This window comes from Peromyscus californicus, unplaced genomic scaffold (assembly GCF_007827085.1).
Source record: "Peromyscus californicus insignis strain IS unplaced genomic scaffold, ASM782708v3 Scaffold_9__1_contigs__length_137607984, whole genome shotgun sequence".
NCBI lineage: Eukaryota > Metazoa > Chordata > Mammalia > Rodentia > Cricetidae > Peromyscus > Peromyscus californicus.
Window position 1 is genome coordinate 106,529,816 of NW_026294617.1, and position 21,019 is coordinate 106,550,834.

General features: G+C 41.8%; 1 protein-coding gene across 2 annotated transcripts in view; it reads right to left on the reverse strand.

The window, feature by feature from the left end:
* The window catches only part of Enpep (glutamyl aminopeptidase), a 94,449-nt gene that overhangs the window by 57,177 nt on the left and 16,253 nt on the right, over window positions 1-21,019 (reverse strand). Inside the window, exons 1-3 of one of the 2 annotated variants that reach the window (XM_052731446.1) lie at window positions 19,969-20,871; window positions 6,924-7,065; window positions 5,910-6,041 (exon numbers count right to left, since the gene is read on the reverse strand). The exons of the other annotated variant lie outside the window; for it this stretch is intronic. Of the exons in view, the coding sequence (XP_052587406.1) occupies window positions 5,910-6,041; window positions 6,924-7,065; window positions 19,969-20,285 (591 nt within the window). The 5' untranslated portion in view covers window positions 20,286-20,871. Of the gene's footprint in view, window positions 1-5,909; window positions 6,042-6,923; window positions 7,066-19,968; window positions 20,872-21,019 lie in introns of those variants that run through there. 2 annotated transcript variants of the gene reach the window in all.

The window sequence follows — 21,019 nt, forward strand, 5'->3', positions numbered from 1 at the left end:
ATCTGAGAAGGCACCACAAATCTACCAGGAAATATTTTACATATGGCAATTTGGAAATTTTAATTTTTGTCAGTTCCTGTTTTCTTCTAAACTTTCTATTAAATGGGTCTTTAAGGAAAACAAAAACAATATATTTAAATTCAAATTGTTCTGGATTTGAAAATGAATTGCAATATATCCTAGTGAAACCCTGACACAGAAATATTGCTTATAAAATTATTAATAATACATAATGTTTGGGGGCTCAGAGGTTAAGAACACTGGCTGCTCTTTCAGAGGTCCTGAGTTCAATTCCCAGCAACCACATGGTGGCTCACAACCATCTGTAATGAGATCTGATGTCCTCTTCTAAATAAATAAATTTTAAAAAAATACATAATGTGTGGCACACACCTTTAATCCCAGCACTTGGGAGGCAGAGCCAGGTGGATCTCTGTGAGTTCAAGGCTAGCCTGGTCTACAGAGTGAGTTCCAGGCTAGGCTCCAAAGCTACACAGAGAAACCCTGCCTCGAAGAAAAAAAATACATAATGTAATTATGATGTGAATTCTAAAAGGATGATGGGATGGCAATTTTACGTCCATAGCTGAACAGTTACTTCACACAGGTAAAACATCATGTACTCTCTCTATACTGTGCACGGTTCAGGGTCGGTCAGCTGGTTGGTTGGTTGGTTGGTTGGTTGGTTGGTTGGTTGGTTGGTTTTTCCAAGGTGGAATTCAGTGACATCATTTGCTACAAAACCTTACCCAATCAACTAAATGCCAAAAGCCTCAGGAGGAGGTTACTTGCCAAGAGCTAGAAAAGCAAAAAGGAAGGAAGGGAAGAAGGAAGGGAGGGAGGGAGGGAGGAAGGGAAAGAGGGAGGGAGGGAGGGAGGGAAAGAGGACATCTTTCTATTGGTACCTAGTCTCAATAGTTACAAAACTACTATAAGTCATTCTTCAAATTTCTCCCCTTTCTCCAGAGTTGAATAAAAACAACACAAAGTACTCTTTCAAAAAAAAAAAAAAGAAAGAAAAAGAAAATATACAAAATCAAAAGTTTTCTGAGCTATCTTAAAACTCCACATAATTTTTCTCATGCCTAAGGAAAAAACTTCACTTACAACAGATGGCTCCACTACACCTGCTCTGCCCTTTCTTCCAGTCACAGTAAGTTATCACAGACCTCAAGCTGCTGATAACGGTGGGAAGGAGCTCCTGTCAGAGGGTCGAATATCTACACCTCACCAAGTTTAACGAGAGTGTCACAGACTCTTGTATTATATAGTAGAAACTGATTGAATGGTTGACAAGGGATTAATGTACCAGAGCTATGTTGTCAGAAACAGTGTAAATAAGAATGGCCATTGGCTTCACTCAATTTCTGTGAAGAATGCTGTGTGCACAGTAATGATCTAGCTCCATCTTTAAAGTATTTACTGAAAAAGTAACAGGACTTCGGGTCCAGATGGTGCAGTAAATGATGCTCTGCTGCACCTTCACGGATCCCAGCATGCAGCAGAGATGAGTAAAATACAACCTAGGAAGCCCATTAGACAGAGCGGGGCTTTGACTGGTGCGTCTCTGTGGAACTTGTAATAAGAAGCAGTCAGCAGAGTTGGAGCAGTCAGCTTGCCAAGAGGATACCAGGTTCCACCCTTAACCAAGAAGTTATCTATAATTGATACCCACTGGCAAAGGAAAATCAGGGTTTTTTCCAATGGATTATAACTGTGTATATCAACCACACCAGGCCCCATGCTCCCGAGTAGTTGGCCAACACAAAATGAGTTCCATGATTTTTTGGTTTTTGTTTTTGTTTTGGTGTGTGTGTGTGTGTGTGTGTGTGTGTGTGTGTGTGTGTGTGTGTGTACTTTTTGTTTCCGTTTTTTGGGTTTGGCTTTTTTGTTTTTTGTCCTATTGGTCTTTGGCTTGTTTGTTTTGATTTTCATTTCTGCATTTTGTTTTTGAAAGTGAGAGAGAGAGAGAGAGAGAGAGAGAGAGAGAGAGAGAGAGAGGAAGTGAGAAATTCCAAATGATAAATATCTGCCCATGACCCAGGAAAACCCATGTGTGGGAGAGCACGTCAATTTGATCCAGGGAAATCGGTATGTGGGAGACTGTCAATGGAGGTAAAATGATTATAGAGACCTTTATTCACCTCTGTCTGAGAACCACTTGAGATGACAGTAATAAGAGAGTCGGAAATGCAGGACAGAAACCACCAGAGCAAGGGATCATTCATGACACTGGACTGCGTGCCTGCCTAACTGCTATGTCTTACCTCATTCATGACGCTGGGCTGCCTGCCTGCCTAACTGTTATGTCTTACCTCATTCATGACACTGGACTGACTGCCTGCCTAACTGCTATGTCTTACCTCATTCATGACGCTGGGCTGCCTGCCTGCCTAACTGTTATGTCTTACCTCATTCATGACGCTGGGCTGACTGCCTGCCTAACTGTTATGTCTTACCTCATTCATGACACTGGACTGACTGCCTGCCTAACTGCTATGTCTTACCTCATTCATGACGCTGGGCTGACTGCCTGCCTAACTGTTATGTCTTACCTCATTCATGATGCTGGACTGCCTGCCTAACTGCTATGTCTTACCTTACTAGGTAATTTTTGCAACAAATTGATTATAACTCATTTTTCAAAAGGGTTATGAGACGTAAGTGGGGTTTCCTCTCTGTCACATTTCAGTGGATCTAAGGGGGCTGATTTTCTTGGGCTTCTCTCTGAAATGAGTACTGCATGTGGAGAATTTTCTTCTGGGGTGCCAATATCAGCCTTCAATGCAGAATGAACACACAGCGAGTAGGAGCGAGCTTCCAAATATGAAAGAAAAGGAAGTCTTCAGGAAGCATGAGCACACACATTAAGTGCTTCAGGTCTTCAGGGGAAGTCCTGTTAGACTTTTAGGGGAGACTACCCCACAGTTTCGCAGAAGATGAGGAGGACAAGGCGCCCCCTGGCGGCAGCTCCAGGTTACTTTGCTGAACTCTGACTAGAGGATCTGGGGAATTTCAGAAGGCAGTTGAGTTCTCTTAGGAACTAGGTGATCAGAAAGGAATGTCATAACAGGATGTCCTCACTCCCTTTCCAAAACATCGATCCTGCTGTTGGTTTTAGAAAGAGCCTTCTGTGGCCAGCTTGCACAGGAGAGCCATTTAAGAAGTATTTACTACTGTTGGGATCTTTTGCAAAACTGTATTTTCCACTCTGTTGCCCCATTCCTTTACTTGAAATCCATCCTTAGAATCTAGCCAAAAGCTGATACACCCCATAATGACTCACCTAGCCAGCAGAGCTGCTCGGGAGATTCAGTGAGGGAGTCATCCGGAAACTCAAGCTCACGGTGGCTCTTAGAAAGTAACTAAGAGTGTGAAGTCCTCTGCTGGCTACGTGGCTGCATTCTGACTCAGAAAACTATATGAACAGAGAGGAGTCGCTCAGCCTTTCTGCCTTGTCTTGATGTTCTACTCAAAATGTTTAAAAAAAAGTGCTCAGAATGTGATCGTACTATAAACACGTAATGTGGAGAACACCTGTATGCGATGAAGTGTGGGTTCTCAAGGAAGCGCTCAGTAAGTAGTCCCCATTTGCTGTGACAGTGGGAGAAAAATGTGAGCTTCACTGATGGCCTCAACTTTATATCAAGCCAGAGGTACACCACCGACTATGTGAAGCAGATTCTAGAAAAGCGATTTCTTCTATCAGTGCCACTTCCCCAATACTGTGTTATCTTTAGGACTGGTGGTGCCCTTGATCAAAGCAATCTATGTGGCACGAGAAAGTGTTGAGCTGCATCAGGTCTCCTGAGCCCCAAGTGAAATGTTCCCCCACCCACTATAACCTGGATATTGGAAACCCAGTTTTAGCATCTCTCAATACCGACCCCATTAATACCTAAATGAAGGCAGTTTTTTCCCAGGAGCAAGTTTTACTTCACGGGAAGTAAAAACATCTGGCCCTTCCCTTGCGATGATTGATGATGAGGTAATGATACTTTCAGAACTTCACCTTTCCCAGAAACCTTAGCAGAGCATGACGTTGTAGAAAGAATACAGAATGGGAGTCCCTACCACTCCTCAGGTGGCTCTTCAGGAAAACTTTGAATTCCCTTAGCTTCAACTTTCTCATCTGTAAAATGGGGTAGTGACTTCTTTCTTTTTATTTTATTTTATTTTTATTTATTTATTTTTTTTCTGGAGTTGGGGACCGAACCCAGGGCCTTGCGTTTGCTAGGCAAGCGCTCTACCACTGAGCTAAATCCCCAACCTCAACTTCTTTCTTATAATGCATACTGTAAGGGGTGTCATGTGTGTGTGTGTGTGTGTGTGTGTGTGTGTGTGTGTGTGTGTGAATATATATGGCTACATATATGCGTGCATATATATGTTATAGAGGTGAATTGACTTGCTTCCTAAGTAAAAAAAGAATTTAAATAGTAGCCAAATAGGGGTTTCCAAAACAAACTAAATTTTTTTTTTTAGTTTTTAGAAATTTTTTTTGATTATTTTATGTGAATGAGTGTTTTGCCTGCATGTATGTCTGTACATCACATGCATGCCTGGCATGTGAGGTAGCCAGAACCAGAGTTACAGATGGTTGTGAGCCATGTAGATGCTGGCAATCAAATCCAGGTTCTCAGGAAAAGCCAGTGCTCTTAACCTCTGAGACACCTCTCTAGCCCCCAAACCAAAAAACTTGTAGGTAAAAATGGTTTTGGGTTTTCAAAAGGAAGTCATTGGGACAGCAAGATAAATTGTCAGGTAAAGGGACTTGGTGACACTCTGGAGACCCAAGTTCAATCCCCAATCTTACTTGGTAGAAGAAGAGAATAAACTCCCACAAAGGTATCCTTGACCTCCATACCATGCTGCAGCACACACACACACACACACACACACACACACACACACACACACGCACACTCACACATACGAATACTCACACATGCATGTATACTCACACATGCACAGGCACACACACACACATGCACACAGTAAATAAATAATTGTAAAAAAAGTTCCAAAGGAAGCCATTGAAGCTTTCATTTAAAAACATGTTCATATTTTCAAAACTATTTCTGATATTTTGTTGACTTTTTATGTTTCTGTATCAATTTGTTGATTTAAAACTTATATACTTCGAAATACATGTTTGTTTTTCTTGAGTCAGGGTCTCAGGAAGTGGCTGCCTGATTTTAATTACATATAGAGCCGGGCAGTGGTGTACATGCCCTTAATCCCAGCACTGGGGAGGCAGAAGCAGGTCTCTCTGAGTTCAAAGCCAACCTGGTCTACAGAGCATGTTCCAAGACGACCAGGGATACACAAGGAAACCCTATCTCAAACAAACAAACAATCAAAAATTACATATAGAAATGGCTCCATAAACTGCTCATCTCCTGTTGCTTGCAGAATATTCACCTCCCGACCCCCTCTCCATGCAAAAGCTCCTTCTAACATATATGCCAAGTCTTGTAATGCAGTTGGGTAGGACCACATAGTCTGACATACTTGTGCTGGTCTATATGGGAATTAGTTTTGGATTTTCAATGAATTTTCCCTTTAAAATATTTCCAGGCTATACATATTCATGCCTGTCACCTTTGTTTATGCATCACCTGTGTCCTGGCAGCTTGAACTTTTCTGTGTTGTTTAATTACTGAGCTCCCAAAACCTGGTGGCTGATGAGGTTTCTTGCCTGTTGTATGAAAAACCAATAAGCAGGTATTTTTAAAAGCCAGCAAGTTAATCACAAATGCATTGGTGGTGAGTTTTTTTGGTTTTTTTGTTTGTTTGTTTGTTTGTTTCCAGAGCTGAGGACCGAACCCAGGGCCTTGCGCTTGCTAGGCAAGCGCTCTACCACTGAGCCAAATCCCCAGGAGTTTTTGAAATCTGACGAGACTCACTAGTTTGCCGCTGTTGGACGTTCTCTGTACAGAGGTGAACTGATGTACAGCAAAGCACACCAGGTAAGTGCTCATGGGGACAGACTCCTTAAAAATCGTTTTATTCCAGTTGTTATCCACTACCTCTTCTCTCTGTGGAGAACAGAAGATCATCTTTTATTTATCATAAGATCAACCAAGAATAAGACAAACAAATGAATACTTCAAGCCCCATTCCCTATTCAGAAGTTCATTTTCAAAGTTCAGGGGTCGAATGATAAGTGGTAATGATGAGAAGCCTTTAAAAAAAGTCACCTATTAGCTGGGCGGTGGTGGCGCACGCCTTTAATGCCAGCACTCGGGAGGCAGAGGCAGGAGGATCTCTATGAGTTCCAGGCCAGCCTGGGCTACAGAGTGAGTTCCAGGAAAGGCCCCAAAGCTACACAGAGAAACCCTTGGGGGAAAAAAAAGTCACCTATTATGAAGAGAAAACACAGGAAAGAGTCCTGTATTAACAAGTATCCAGGCAGAATTATTGTAACCTATTATTAATTCAACGTTTGACAGATTTTTTTTTAGCAGAAAAATCTATGGGCATGGTGTTCTCTAGAGTTGGCTTGTACAACCAAGAATTGAAGTAGTGATTTTTTTAAAATAGCTTTATCTATTTAAAAACAAGGGTTGTATTGAACTGAAAAGTCTAAATAGTGAGTATGGCCTAGAAAACTTTAAGTGTGTCTTTGATTTTTTTTAATGACTAGTGGTTTGTGTAGTTAAGCAGAGTCAATCTATATGTATTATATTCTTTCTTCCTTAAAAATTTCAAGGTGAATTTATTACTGGACTGTGATGTTATAAGCTGACAATTTCCTAGAGTCAAAGAATAAAAGACTGCTAAGATGTACTCTTAGTCTTTTAAATTGATAGCTACATAGCACATTTAGTTTCAGGATTCAGAGTTCCCTTCTATGGTGAATCAGGTAGTTCAACACTACAAACAGTGTATGCGCAGACACAAAATTTAAAAATGCTTACCAGTACTGGCATATTTGAAAGTGCTGAGTATTCTTTGGGGTGAATGATGGATATGTTGTAAGTTGCCTTCTTGTTCGGCTCATCAAAACAAGGGAAGGACTTCCTGGCATCCGTTGGCTCATGGTCAGTGGCCGCTATGCTCCTGAGGAATAAACACAGACACAATGCACGCTGTTGCTTCTGACAGTCCTGTGTTTCTATTCCTATAGACAACGTGAGCCGCATCATTATAGCTATTAACATTTCTTTTCACAAGATCCATTTAAAAGACTATCAAATGTCTGTCGAAGGGTTTTAGAATTTTGAGGGTACTCTACCCAAAGCTACTGAGCAACAAGGAAGCAAACACATGCACACCCATTTGCCTGTCTCAACTGAACTGGGAGCTGTGAGCAGGTGCGTCCCGTCACAGGGCGGAGGAGTATCTTCTAGCAGTCCTCCTTCTGACCCAGTGGCACATTCTCCCATGCTTACACTGCACCAAGGACAGAATTCCTGTTCATTTTCAGGCAAAATGGATGCTGAATCTTCTCCCTAGTGAGGTAAATGTTAACCTGGTCTAAGGCCCATTTTGAGGACTGAGGATATAGCTCAGTGGTAGATCACCCACTTCATATGTGCAAGGCCCTGGGTGTAATTTCCTGCACAGCTTTTTAAGTTAAAAAGCCCACTTTTAAAAAGACAGCAGCATTCCTGATTTAGGCATGAGCTTGTATTCTCTAAACTGTTAATATTTAACATTTCTAGAATTTCAAAGTGAAAATACCGTGTGTGTGTGTGTGTGTGTGTGTGTGTGCGTGTGTGCGTGTGTGCGTGCGTGCGTGTGTGTGTGTGTGTGTGTGTGTGTGTGTGTGTGTATTACAGTAAGACAATATGATCATATATTTGCTCATTGGAAAGAACAGCACATAAAAACAATAGAAGCAAGGTAACATCGATTGATGTCACCAATAATCTGTACAAGGATAACATGGGTTCTCATGAACTAAAGAAGCTGTATCACAAAGAATTCTAAGCTAAAGAGCCAGGAGGGGTGTTTCACCCTTGTAATCCCAACACTGAGGAGACTGGAAATGGAAGATCACATTGAGTTTCAAGCCAGTCTGCAAGACACAGCCAGACCCCATCTCAACAACACAAAAAAGCCACACACATACACACATACACACACACACACATACACACACACACACCAAAATAAAAAAGATTAAAAAAACAAAAAATCTAAATTATTAGAACATTTCATTTTTTCTGAAGGTACTACACACACACACACACACACACACACACACACACACCATAATCATAATAATACACATTGCACCATAATCATAATAATACACATTGCAGACATTTTCTGCTTCCAGACAACGAGTTCCAAATGCAATTCTCTGCTAACAGGAGCCAGGGCTCCTTAGAGAAAGGGCTGCTTCTAGGTAGGACTGGGTAAGAAGTCCATGATGACCCAGATCATCTTGTCACACCAAGAAAGTAAGAAGTACTCAGAGAATCGTGGGAACAAGTCAGAAGGACACAGGTATCTGCTTGACAGGATTACTACTTGCCAAACCTATGGGAACTGGAAATCAAAATCAACAGAATGGGAATACAACCCATTGAATAAACTAAGAACACATGAATCCTTTCTTTTCTTCTTCTTTTTTTTTTTGTTTTTTGTTTTTTGTTTTTTGTTTTTCAAGACCTGGTTTCTCTGTGTTGCTTTGGTGGCTGTCCTAGATCTCACTCTGTAAACCAGGCTGGCCTCCAACTCACAGAGATCCGCCTGGCTCTACATCCCAAGTGCTGGGATTAAAGGTGTGTGCCACTACCACCTGGCTCTACATGTGTAGCTAGAGTTTTCCTGCCTGGCCCACAGTCAGGACAAATCTCTCTCACCTGTCAGTCCCACAGCCACTCAGACCCAACCAAGTAAACACAGAGACTTACATTGCTTACAAACTGTATGGCCATGGCAGGCTTCTTGCTAACTGTTCTTATATCTTAAATTATTCCATTTCTATAAATCTATTCCGTGCCATGTGGCTCGTGGTTTACCAGCATCTTCACATGCTGCTAGTCATGGTGGCGACTGGCAGTGTCTCCTTCTGCCTTCCTGTTCTTTCTTTTCTCCTCTCTGTTAGTCCCGCCTATACTTCCTGCCTGGCCACTGGCCAATCAGTGTTTTATTTATTGACCAATCAGAACAACACACTTGACATACAGACCATCCCAAAGCACTTCCCCTTTTCTTTTTCTTTTCTTTTCTTTTTTTTTTTTAAAAGGAAGGTTTTAACCTTAACAAAGTAAAAATTACATATAATTTGGGAATTTGGGCATAGCTTCTCTTACTTCTTCCTGCTGGAGGGGGGGGCACTGTATCTTATGGGGACACAAAGAAAATTTTAGGATTATGGAGTAGTCTGTGAGGGTGTATTGTCTGAGCCAGTTGCCTTGAAACGGTTCTGGATGTTGGATCATCTGGGCCACGGTGTCATCAGAGACCTTTCAGGGGGTCTTGGCTGGTCAAACCTGACGTATCTTAATCTAGAACAAATCCATAGCCTCTGGCTTTCTGTGGGAACAAAAGCAGAGTCTCCTTTCCAAAGCAACACATCCTTATATCCAAATTTTGAAGTCAAGGTACCTTTAAAATATACATTTTAGCATAACTCAACAGCTTTTACAATCAAATGTTTTTCTGCAGTTAAAAATCCCAAAGACAACACAATCCAGATTCTCTGTGTAATATTCATCTTTACATGGCTTTTTTTATATTAATTTTACTGTCTCTTTAAAGACTTTATTTTTTAAAACTATGTATTTGCTTATATAACTGTATATATCACCTTTTTTGTCTCTTTCAAGCCTACGAATATTTTACACTTTGTAAACTATTACATCTGAATCTGTCTTATTGTGAATCTATTGCTTTAAACTGTAGCATTTGTAAGACTGAAACAGCGGGCGCTATGGCTGCTGGCTCCGCCCACCTCAGCTTCCCAACATGGCGGTGGTACGTTTGCCGCCAGCTCTGGGAGCTATCGTGGGTCTATGCTTTTATCCAAGCAGTGTGTAGCCCAGAAACCTCTTTTTTTGTTTTGTACTAGCAAAGGCTAAAACCACCACGCAGCTTAATGTGCCACTTGCAGAGGCCTCATTCCCGCCATACTGCAGGTCAAGCGCACATGCTAGGAACCCACAAGTAGCTCAAACCGGCAGCTGCTGCTCATTTGAGAGAGACAATTAGGAAGCTGTTTTTAGCTCCATTTTAGAATCTTTTCTCAGGTTTTAGGTGGAAACTCTTGCCCCACGTTGGACACCACATATTGGTGAAATTATTAAGGCCACTCCATGTAGTTAAAAGGAGATTTATTTAGTGGCATTCCAATTCAATTATAAGCCAAGCTGGCTTTGGAGATGGAATTGGCTCACTCCTTCTCTAAACCCAAGCATATTGCTAAGAGAAAAGTTTGAGAGATTCTTCAGTCCCATATCAAAAGAGTCCTCTGGTATGGGACAGAAGGAAACCAATAAAAAGGGACCATTGTCTTCTAGATTCTAATTCTCTCCACGCTTACTCTTGATTTCTCAGAATCCTTTCTTGCATGATATGTCCTCTTTAAATCCAAACCTTCCATTTTGATAACAAATAAGTTTTTCCAATAGCAATCTCGGAAGTCTCCAGAAGGAAGATGGGGCCCCAACAACAACAACAACAACTCTACCCAATCCAGAATGATGCCATAGTAATCATCATCATACTACACTTCTTGCCAGAATTTCAAACAATCTTACCCATTACTCTAAGACTTGCTGCAGAACCTACAGTTAGTCTAACTGAGATTTAACTATCTGAACTTTCTCACAGTACCCAACAGAGATAACATCACCCCCTAAACAGCAGGAAGCAATTCTAAGAAAACGATGCCCCTTCTCCCTTAGGTTTCATAATTCTCAGGGTTATGGATGATGGTTATAGGGTTGGGGGGTGGAAGAAAATATTAGATTCAGTATTCTTAAAAAAAAAAAGAGAGAGAGAGAAAAGGGAAAAGAAGAAATGGAATGGATAGGTATAAGATATTATGGTAGATTATTGTATATACTAGTAAACAAATTTAGTAAAATAGCAGCCTTAGATAATTTGCACTGTAATTTGCACTGTTATGGATTCTTATATGTTGATACAAATGTAAACTATTTTTATATTCCTGTTTAAGATAATTTGTATATTGATACAAATACAGAACTATATTTGTTATAATGTACATATATTTCTACTCTTATTTGAAATATTTGTATATTGATACAAATGTAAATTTATATCTGTCATACTTTATGTATGTTCTACTTCTGTTTAGGATATTCGGTATATTGATATATATTTAAGATTATTGTCATATTGCATATTGCACTATATACGCCTACCTCTGTTATAAATATCTTGTGTATTGTCACAATTTTGAAGTCATCATTCTTTACCATACATTTGCTTATAGACTGTTTACCTTGTTTACGTGAAGCCTTAGTCCTTAGGTTATTTAGGTAGATACGACTTATAGATTTATAGTCACCTATGCTTGTCATCTCTATAGTTACATTAGTTAGGTTATCCAGAATTACAGATACATAGGTCAGATGGACAGGTAATCTTCAAACACTTCATAGACCTAGAGAATATGGCATTTAAATAACTTAGAATTCTGTTGACATGAGACACAATTACTCCTGGCTGCACCAATTTGATCCCAAGAGAATGTTGGGCTTCTAAGACATTTCCATTTGGAAGTTTGTCTTCTTGGCACAAAATGGCCTACTGGGCAAAGAACTGCCCTTGCCTCGATGGCTGACAGTACTAATGCAATGCTATTCTTTCTGGACAAGCAGGACACAAGGAAAGCGACCACTGTACTCTGCCAAGACAGGGTAAGATGGTCTTTCAGAATTCCTGCTTCTGAAAATGATCTATCAGATACTTTAGGCCTGTAGCCAATTTGAATGCACCAACAATGCTGAGAAACATTAGGTGACTGTCCAGGCTGCCAGCTGTCTCGGTCTACTCTTACAAGATTCCCGAAAGTTGCTTGCATCCATCTACCATTTCTCAGGTACCATTATATTCCTTCTCAGGTCTTTGATGGGATTGAAGACTAGCAGTTATAGTTACAACTTAGTAGATAGAACATATTAAGTATTAGATTCAGGTTCTTTAGGATAGGACACCTTTTGGAATGATCTTTGTAACATGCCATTTACCTATGCTCTATACTTCTCTGGATTTTAGTATGTTTTTCTTGTTTGATATTGTTTGCATTGGTTGTAGTTCCATCTTATCTAGGTCATTATCCCTCATTATTCCTGGACAATATTTGATAACCATTCCTTTGTATATAGTCTTGTATTAGGTTAGAACTTTTTTATTTAGACAAAAAGGGGGAGATGCAGTGGGTAGCCATTCCAGCTTTGATCTGGAAGTTCCAACCCCCATTGAGACTTCGGCAACTGTCATGCCTACAAGGCGGGGCCAAGGGAGGTGCCTGGAGACCAGAGATTTGGATGGGCCTGCACTCTCACTCTGTTCCGGGACCCTGGACGGTGGAGGTGGGCCAAGCAGAGCTCCAGAGAACACCGCTGGACTGCGATACACCTTCCCCAGACCCTGCGACCTACCTATCCCTTAATTTGTAAGTTACGCCACTAAATAAATCTCCTTTTAACTACGTGGAGTGGCCTTAATAATTTCACCAATATACATGAATCCTTTCTTGTTCTTCTTTTTTCTTAACTACTTTTTTACATTTTATTTATGTTGTGGGGGGGTGGGCACACTGTAGCAGTGTGATCAGATGACAGTTGCTGGAGTCAGCCCTCTCCCTCCACCAAAAGTTGTATGGATCAAACTCAGGTCATCAGGTTTGGTGATGAGGGCCTTTGGGTAAACTGAACCATTGTTTTGGTTAGTTTTTTTAAAACTAGAGTCAGGTGGAAAGAAGGAACCTTAACTGGAGAATTACCTCCATCAGACTAACCTATGGGTGTCCATGGGGCATTTTCTTGAGGGCCCAGCCCATTATGGGTGGTGGTATTCCTCAGCAGGTGGGCCTTGGTTCTATAAGAAAGCAGGCTGAGCAAACTATGGAAATTAAGTCACCAAGTAACATTCCTCCATTGTTTGTTTCAGTTTCTACTTCAGATTCCCACCTTGAGTTCCTTCCTTGACATGAGGCGTTGATGGTCTGTGACATAAGGAGCTAAATCATTCTTCCTCAAGTTGGTTTTGATCAGTATTTTACCACAGCAGCAGAGAAGCTAGTGAGGACAGCCTATCAATTCTTCCTTTGATTTCAAGTTTGATTTTAATTCTTGTTTAAGTAGATTGTAGACATTTTATATTGCAGTGCTAGAGACTGACCTCGGGGCTTTCTGAGTGCCAAGTATGCACTCTACCAATGAGACACATCTCAGAGGACTCTTAGTGACCAAGAATTTTATTTATTTATTCATTTATTTATTCATTTATTTATTCATTCATTTATTTATTTATTTATTTATTTATTTATTTATTTATTTATTTATTTATTTATTTATTATGTATACAGTGTTTTGCCTGCATGTGTCCCTGCAAGCCAGAAGAGGGCACCAGATCTCATTATAGATGGTTGTGAGCTGCCATGTGGGTGCTGGGAATTGAACTCAGGACCTCTGGAAGAGCAGCCAGTGCTCTTAACTGCTGAGCCATCTCTCCAACCCCGAGACCAACAATTTTAGAAGGAATACCAGATTTAGAAAATCTTCAGAAATTCTTTACCCAAAAGAATCGGGTAAAGACATATTTGCATGTTTCAAACGGTCTCCAGAAACATGGCCTACAGACCCTGTCACTCCCACTCTGGAGAAGCCCATTGGAAATTACCTGAAGGGCACGGTTTAAAAAGTAACATCAGGGCTGGAGAGATGGCTCAGCAGTTAAGAGCACCGACTGTGCTTCCAGAGGTCCTGAGTTCAATTCCCAGCACCCACATGGTGGCTCATAACCATCTGTAATCAGATCTGGTGCCCTTTTCTGTATACATAATAAATAAATAAATCTTAAAAAAAAACAGTAACATCAATAGCAATAACTGACTTATAAACAGTTGCACCCCCACCCGAGCACTACAAGGCCTCAGTTCCCTGATTCTCCTGATAGAAACGCTCATCTGACATTTTAAAAAGAGCCACACAAATGGAAACCTAGGGGCATTCTCAAAATAACTGGCCCGTCCTCTTCAGAAATACTGGCATCGAGAAAGATGAAGAAAGGCTGAGGGAAAACTTGGGTTTGAAGGAGTTTGTAGTGCTGGGCACACTTCCAAGGTGGGATACTGGGGAGACGGAAAAACCAACAAGCTATTACTGAGTTAACTAAAGACACCTGATTATGAAGCCTGGCTTACATAATTGTATTGATGCTAAATTCTGTGATTTTTTTAAAGCTGCTATATCTTGGTTAAACAATGCCTTGCACTTAAGAAATGTACCCTGATGCCAAGATGTAAATGAGTTCTTTAGAGAGAGAAGAGAGGGGCAAAGGGGACAAAATATAAATAACTGGTGAATCTGGGTAAATTATTTTCAGACATTCCAAATACCACTCTTCTAATACTTCTGTAAGTTTGAAGTGATTTTTCCTTGTTGTTGGTTTCTTTTTTTTTTTTTAACCAAGTTATCTAAGAAAAGCCTTAGCCAAGGGTCTCTTCTGCAACAGAATAATTGGTTAACATGATGTTAACAGTTCAGTAAATGGAAATCTCATTGTGTTTGGTTTTATTTTGTTTTGTTTGAGACAGGATCTCATTGGGTGGCCCTAGGTGCCCAAGAACTCACTATGTAGACCAGGTTGTCCTTGAACTCACAGATTCACCTGCCTCTGCCTCTACAGGGATTAAAGGTGTGCGTCACATGTCCTTAACTGTAAATCTTTTGTAGATTGTACTGGATTGTAAATACATCAGACTATGAAGAATCCCTCACATTTTTTCCAGAGTAGGAAAGCCTTACCACAAGATGCAGCAAGGGGCAACCCATGCTTGTTCAGCTGCCTCTTTCTTTTGAATTGTTTTGACCTCCTCGGATTTTTCCCCCAGAGGTAAGGGAAAAAGAACAATCTTGTTGCAGTTTAGTCCACCTTAGAAATAAGCCAGCAAAGTGATGAGAGAGACGTGTGTGTGTGTGTGTGTGTGTGTGTGTGTGTGTGTGTGTGTGTGTGTTGGGCGGGATCTGGCTCAGGCAATCGCCTCACAAAAGCCCAGACTAAGCAGGGAGTGGAGCAGTGACCCTTCCAGGCAACTGTCATTCACTCAAACTTCAGCTCTCTGCAAGATGCTAGAGTATGAACTCCTGAGAACCCAGGCGAGAGGAGATTGTTTAATCCTTGTACACTCTCCCTTTCAAAAGCTCTCTGACCAATTGTTCTCCTGAATTAGAGTGTGTTCTTGCTTTTGGTTGTGCACAGGGATCAGAGGAGAGCTGCAGCTGTGTCCGTACGGTGGGTCTGTCTGTTTTGCCTCGGCGGCCTGTTCAGCAGTCACACTGCGTCTAACACAATTATGGAGACCTAGTTGTGCAGGGAAAGTGAATGATATTAATTGCCGGCAGGCAGGCAAAATATGTGCTATTTTTTTTCCCCTTGTCAAAGTGCAGAGCCGTATGATTTTTAAAGGAAGAGCTCTCTTTTAAGAGGAAAACTTCTGAGATTCTAATCTTCTTTTGCCTTCCCATATGTGAACTTCGGCAAGTCACAAAACCCGATGTAGTGTCTTCAGGTAGTGTGAAACGTAGTCACCAGCGTAAGTCTGGCCTGCCGCACCTTAGGAACCACCTGATGAAGTAACATCCTTGAAATGTGTACAATAGTGACAAGACACACCTCAAGCTATTCCCTGTACATCTAGAGGATAAACTAGGCTTCCTTTGCCTTTCTGAGACAGGGTCATGCTGTGTGGTCCGGGAAAGCCTTGAACTTCTCATCATCCTTGGCTGCCCCAGTGCTGAGATTATAAGCAGGTGATGAACCAGCCTGCCTCCATTTTAGGCTTAAAAGCCACTTTATAGCACAGACAAACTAGGTCCATTCCTGTTTATGATCACATCTGTGTTTCTCAAGGACTGAGCTATGCTCCACCTGTAACCTTAACCGCAGATGGCTCCACACTACCTGTTCCAGGAAACAACAACTATATCTTTCTTTCAAAGGTCTTTGTAACCACCTGTGTGACGACCTTGGTACGACCACCTTGCAACCATGGCATTGCTTCAAGAGATCGTTATGACTAACTTGTTACGTTTATGTTCTGCTCCTGTAACCCCCCTGTTTTGCCTGCCAAATCCTCCATTTGGAAACCCTCCACCCCTGAGTTATAAAAACATTGTCTTCCTCACGTCCAATGCCGATCTCTTGAACCTGACCTTCGGGGGAGTCAGCCCATGTATACACATAAAAAATGCTTGCTTTAATTAATTGTTTGCTTTAATTAATTTGACCATGGTGACTTGGGTTGGTGGTCTTTCTCCTCAAATCTTTGGGATTAACACACATACTACCACACCAGCCCCAGACTTTCTGGCACACTGTTTTTTGCAATCTAAAGTATTTAAAATTCATTTATTTGGCTGGACTATGCAATGGGAAAAAATATGTTGTGTATAAGTCCTCTCAGTAATACAAACATATTTTAAAATGGTAACTTGTGCCAGGCATTGGCGGTGTAGGCCTTTAATTTCATCACTTTCGGGGCAGAGGCAGGCAGATCTCTGTGTGTTTGAGGCCAGCCTTGTCTACAGAGTGAGTTTCAGGATAGCCAGAGCTACATAGTGAGACCCTGTATTATTCCAAACAAAACAACAAACACAAGGAAAGGTAACTTGTTTCTTCTTTCTCTGAAGATCTCAGAAAACTCTGTTGATAGAGGCCAACTCTTTGACTTGCCACCAGAATTTCCTAAATGCTAAGCAAATTTGAAGACAAGGTATATAAAACAGCAATATAAAGTGATTTTGGATCACAATCTTTATTTTGAGATTAAAAGTCCTTTTTAAAATCTGAGCTGGGCTACCAATGAATGAGACTTGCCCAAGAACAGCAGACGACACACAGAAGTGATTCTGCCATGTTTGGAGTAATTAATTACACCAGGCAAATGTGCTGAGCAAACCACTTCTCTGGGGGGCCTCCCTGGGCTGTGCTAATAAGTCACTCAGTGGACCTTAAAATCTTCCTCCTTTTAGCTTATTAACTGGCCATCAAGGAGAACCTCTGTCTGCCTTCCTCGACTGCATCAGACCAACATGCTTTTGAGAAGGCTGAGGAAGGAGAAGCAACACCATAACTCGCAGCCTTGCTCACTCGGAATCAACTTTAGAAAACAAAATACCAAACAATTGGCCTATCTCATAAATCACTGGCACCATGCTCCCAAGAACGACTCCCAGGCCATGTTCAGCAACTTAATAACATGAGCCAGCAAAACAAACAGCAAAGTCTGGCTTAAATCCTTAAGCAGGAGGGCTTCTGTTGTAGGGGTAGCAACTACCAACGCCATGTCTGCACTCAGTTAAGGGTTCCTGAGTCCTGCACACAAGCTGCTCAGTTGATGCAGGGTGATCACTCACATCTCAGTGGAGTCGTATGGAGGACTGAATGGACCAGCTCATCATTTAATTCCAAATTGTGTTGCTTTGTATGCAGAAGATGTTCAAGGCCAAGAGAACTTTTCCTTGCTTCCAAAGCAAAGAAAAACCACTAGCCCTACAACAAGTATACAAGACCTCCTCATAAATCTCACTCTACTGATAACTTTCCATGAGCTGAGAGTCATCTGACCTATAGCTAAAATTTCAAGATCAAAACCTCACTCATTTTCCCCCATCCCCATGGTGACTCTTTCCTTTCTTTCCACAGTTCTCTCCAGTGTCTTCCCACAAACTTCCCTCTAGTTTGCTTCTGTATAGAAACCTCACCAACAAACTCAGCGTCTTGTTCCCAACCACGATTTCTCTGGCTTCTTACCTTCTCATCTGCCTCTGTGTAAACCCTACCATAATATCAAAAATTCAGCTTAGACCCTACCAATGCTATGAAAAACATCAGAGAACTCAAACTGGAGACAGCCATAAGCGATTATTTATAAGGTTGTTCCTTATAAATTGTGTAGGAGCAACTTAAATATCCATGCCTAATAGAAAAGCTGAGTGAGTTATACTATGGCCGTACCAAGGCATGTGTCCAGCATGCCATTTAGTGGGAGAATACCAATACCAAGTCAACTCATTGGTGGATGTTTACGTTTTTAACTTTTCACTGTTTTGTTTTTTCAGGTTCTCTGCAATGACTGTGTATTATTCATGTATAAACAAAGTTAAGTGCTAAAAGTCTTTTGCTATACTTGTACCCTTGGCCTGGTAATTCAGCTTTTAGGATGATTACCAACCTAGGGGACATAAGCAGATGTTCGTGCAAAGATGTCCTTCCCTGATGTATTTATAATAACGATAATATACCAGAAGCAACACAGATGTCCAGCAGCAGAAAGTGCGTGTATGAGATGAGCAGTACACAATCTCTAATATCAGATTCTTGTACATATTTAAAGACAAAAGAAAAAGTTTCTGATGGATTAAATTTTAAAATCCACATAGATAGATAAGTGTAATTCCGTTTCGATTTGATGGCCTAGGGAAGTATGAAAGTGCAGATTAACATGTTAGTAGCCAATACTACTGAGCGGTGAAACTGTTTCCAGATCTTGCTCTGCTGTCATTTTTAAAAATGGAAGAAAAATTATGACTTTGATTGCTCGAGTGATAGATTATGTGATCCCTCCAATCTTTTCTTTCAATTATCATTTCTATACAGTTTATCCATGTGCCACACAAGAATGTAAAGTTGATTCAACATTTCTTACTCTCTGAACCTCTCTGAGAAACAATAGGAAGAAAATTGACCGAGAGATTTTTGCTTTGCTCTGTAAAATGCTCGGACAACAGAGGAAAGGGAGCCACAGAGGACTGCCCCCAGCTCCCATTTTTGATTCATGACACCCAGCTATTTTCAGACATTCCACTCTGCAGAATCTGTGCAGGCAAATGTCCAGGCAGGTTCAAGTCCAGTGACAGCTCAGGTGTAGTGTAGCCTGGGTCCCTGGCCACGCTCACATTTTGATGGCTTTATGAGTTCAAAAAAGGCCCTCATGTCTTTAACCGAGGTCTGATAATTCACTGATTTGTGTGACTATCAGATAGAAAGATAATAGATTAGATCGGATAGAACATGTATGTTTTATAATTGTTATTTAATGTGTAGTTTAAGCTCTTCAGCTTGGAGCACGGCAGGGAAGAAAAACATTTGTGACTGCCTCGTTGTAAAGGCTTAGTGCTACTATTGCATGCTTGGTGATGGCTGGCAGCTCCAAGACTTACCCACTGCCATCACAGAGATGTGTCTCAAGCATTCCCTGAAAACCTAGGTAGAAGCTGGTTCTGATCCCAGAAGACCACAAGTCACAGCAAGGCTTCTTTTCTTAAATGTCCACCTAAGGACATGTCAGATCTTGTGTAATTTTCATTAAGATCCTTCTCCAGGAAATTGCACAAAATAACAATTGACGTTTAGTGTCGTTGTCATTGCAAATGAAATTGTCATTCCTTGTAAAACAGATCGTTGTAACATATCCCAAAAATATCAGTAGTAAAATTTACCAAATACACACATATTCATAAAAATCTGAGGTAGTTTGTGTGGAGGTTAAGGGTAGGATGCAGTGAGTTGTGATTTACCTTGGTGTAGCAAGGAAAAGACTTACTGGTTTCTCTACACCAGGGCATTCCACTTCCAACCTTCAAGCTTAGTGACAGAATTTCAAACTACAATAAGGCGAGGCATTTTGCTTCCCAGATGAGCAAGCAGAATTGAAGCCAAGGGCAGACAGGGATCAGACCAACAAAATAAAAGACAGAAAGAAAAATAATCTCTGCAGAAGCTGGGCTCAGAGAAGCGACGCACAGCCCGTACCTGACTTGCCCGTTCTCGGTGTAGGTGGTTCTGTAAAACCCCACCAGCGAGCCGTTCAGCCAGCCGGCAAACTCCAAGGTCAGCAGGTAGACACTGTCTCCACTGGTGGCGGCAAGCTCCTCTTCAGCCTGGATCACCACATACTCCTGCTGCTTGTACTCGAAGCACCGTCGAATTGGTACCTGCTCCCCAGAGGGCTTCCTCAACTCCGGCAGTTTGGTGACCCTGGTCTCCCTGATGTGCAGCCACAGGTCACGTGTGGACTTGCTCAAGCTGACAGAGATGGTCACTGTGCCCGTGTACCTGTCCTCCTCCATCAGGGCCTTCACCTCCAGGTCGTAGTGGACTGGTTTGATGAAGTCTGGCAGCCTGAAGTTTGTCCATTCTCCACTTTCGTCTTCACTGGCAGGGCAGATGTCCTGGTCCTGGGAGGCTGGGCAGTGGAAGGAGCCTGGGTTGTGTCCTGCCCAGTGTCTCCAGAGCAATCACACGACCTGGTCAAGCCCACAGAAAGCCCCACTATTAATCCGACCGCCACCACCACCCCACAGATGATGGCCACATGTTTGCCTCTGATGCAGTATCTCTTAGAGGGCTCTTCCTCCGCAAAGTTCATCTTCCTCCCGAAGTCAGATGTTACTCATGAAAGGATGTTAAATTTAACTAACTACGGTCAGTTGACTTCCCTTTTCAATGGGAAGGAGTCCCCTGCTTTGGCAGCCTGACTCTGCTTTCCCACACCTCTATGTCTGGCGTCCAGTGTCTTTTTCCAGTCCCGCCCGTCCCCACCGGCCACTCCAGGGGGAATGCGGAAGAAACCAAGGAGTGGGATGAGGACTCAGGAGAGAAGCTGACTTGAAGGAGGAGTTCGGATGAGAATGTTGGCCCAGCTCTCTATAAACAGCGTCTCCCCAGGCCGGCCCCTCCGGCACTGGAGCGAGTTAAATATAAAACAGAGCTTGAGCCTATCCGCCAACAGGAGGAGGAGATTCTGCCAAACCTCTGTCAGCAGCCTTGAGAGAGAAAGCCTTTGGCTGAGAGGTGTGCTTAC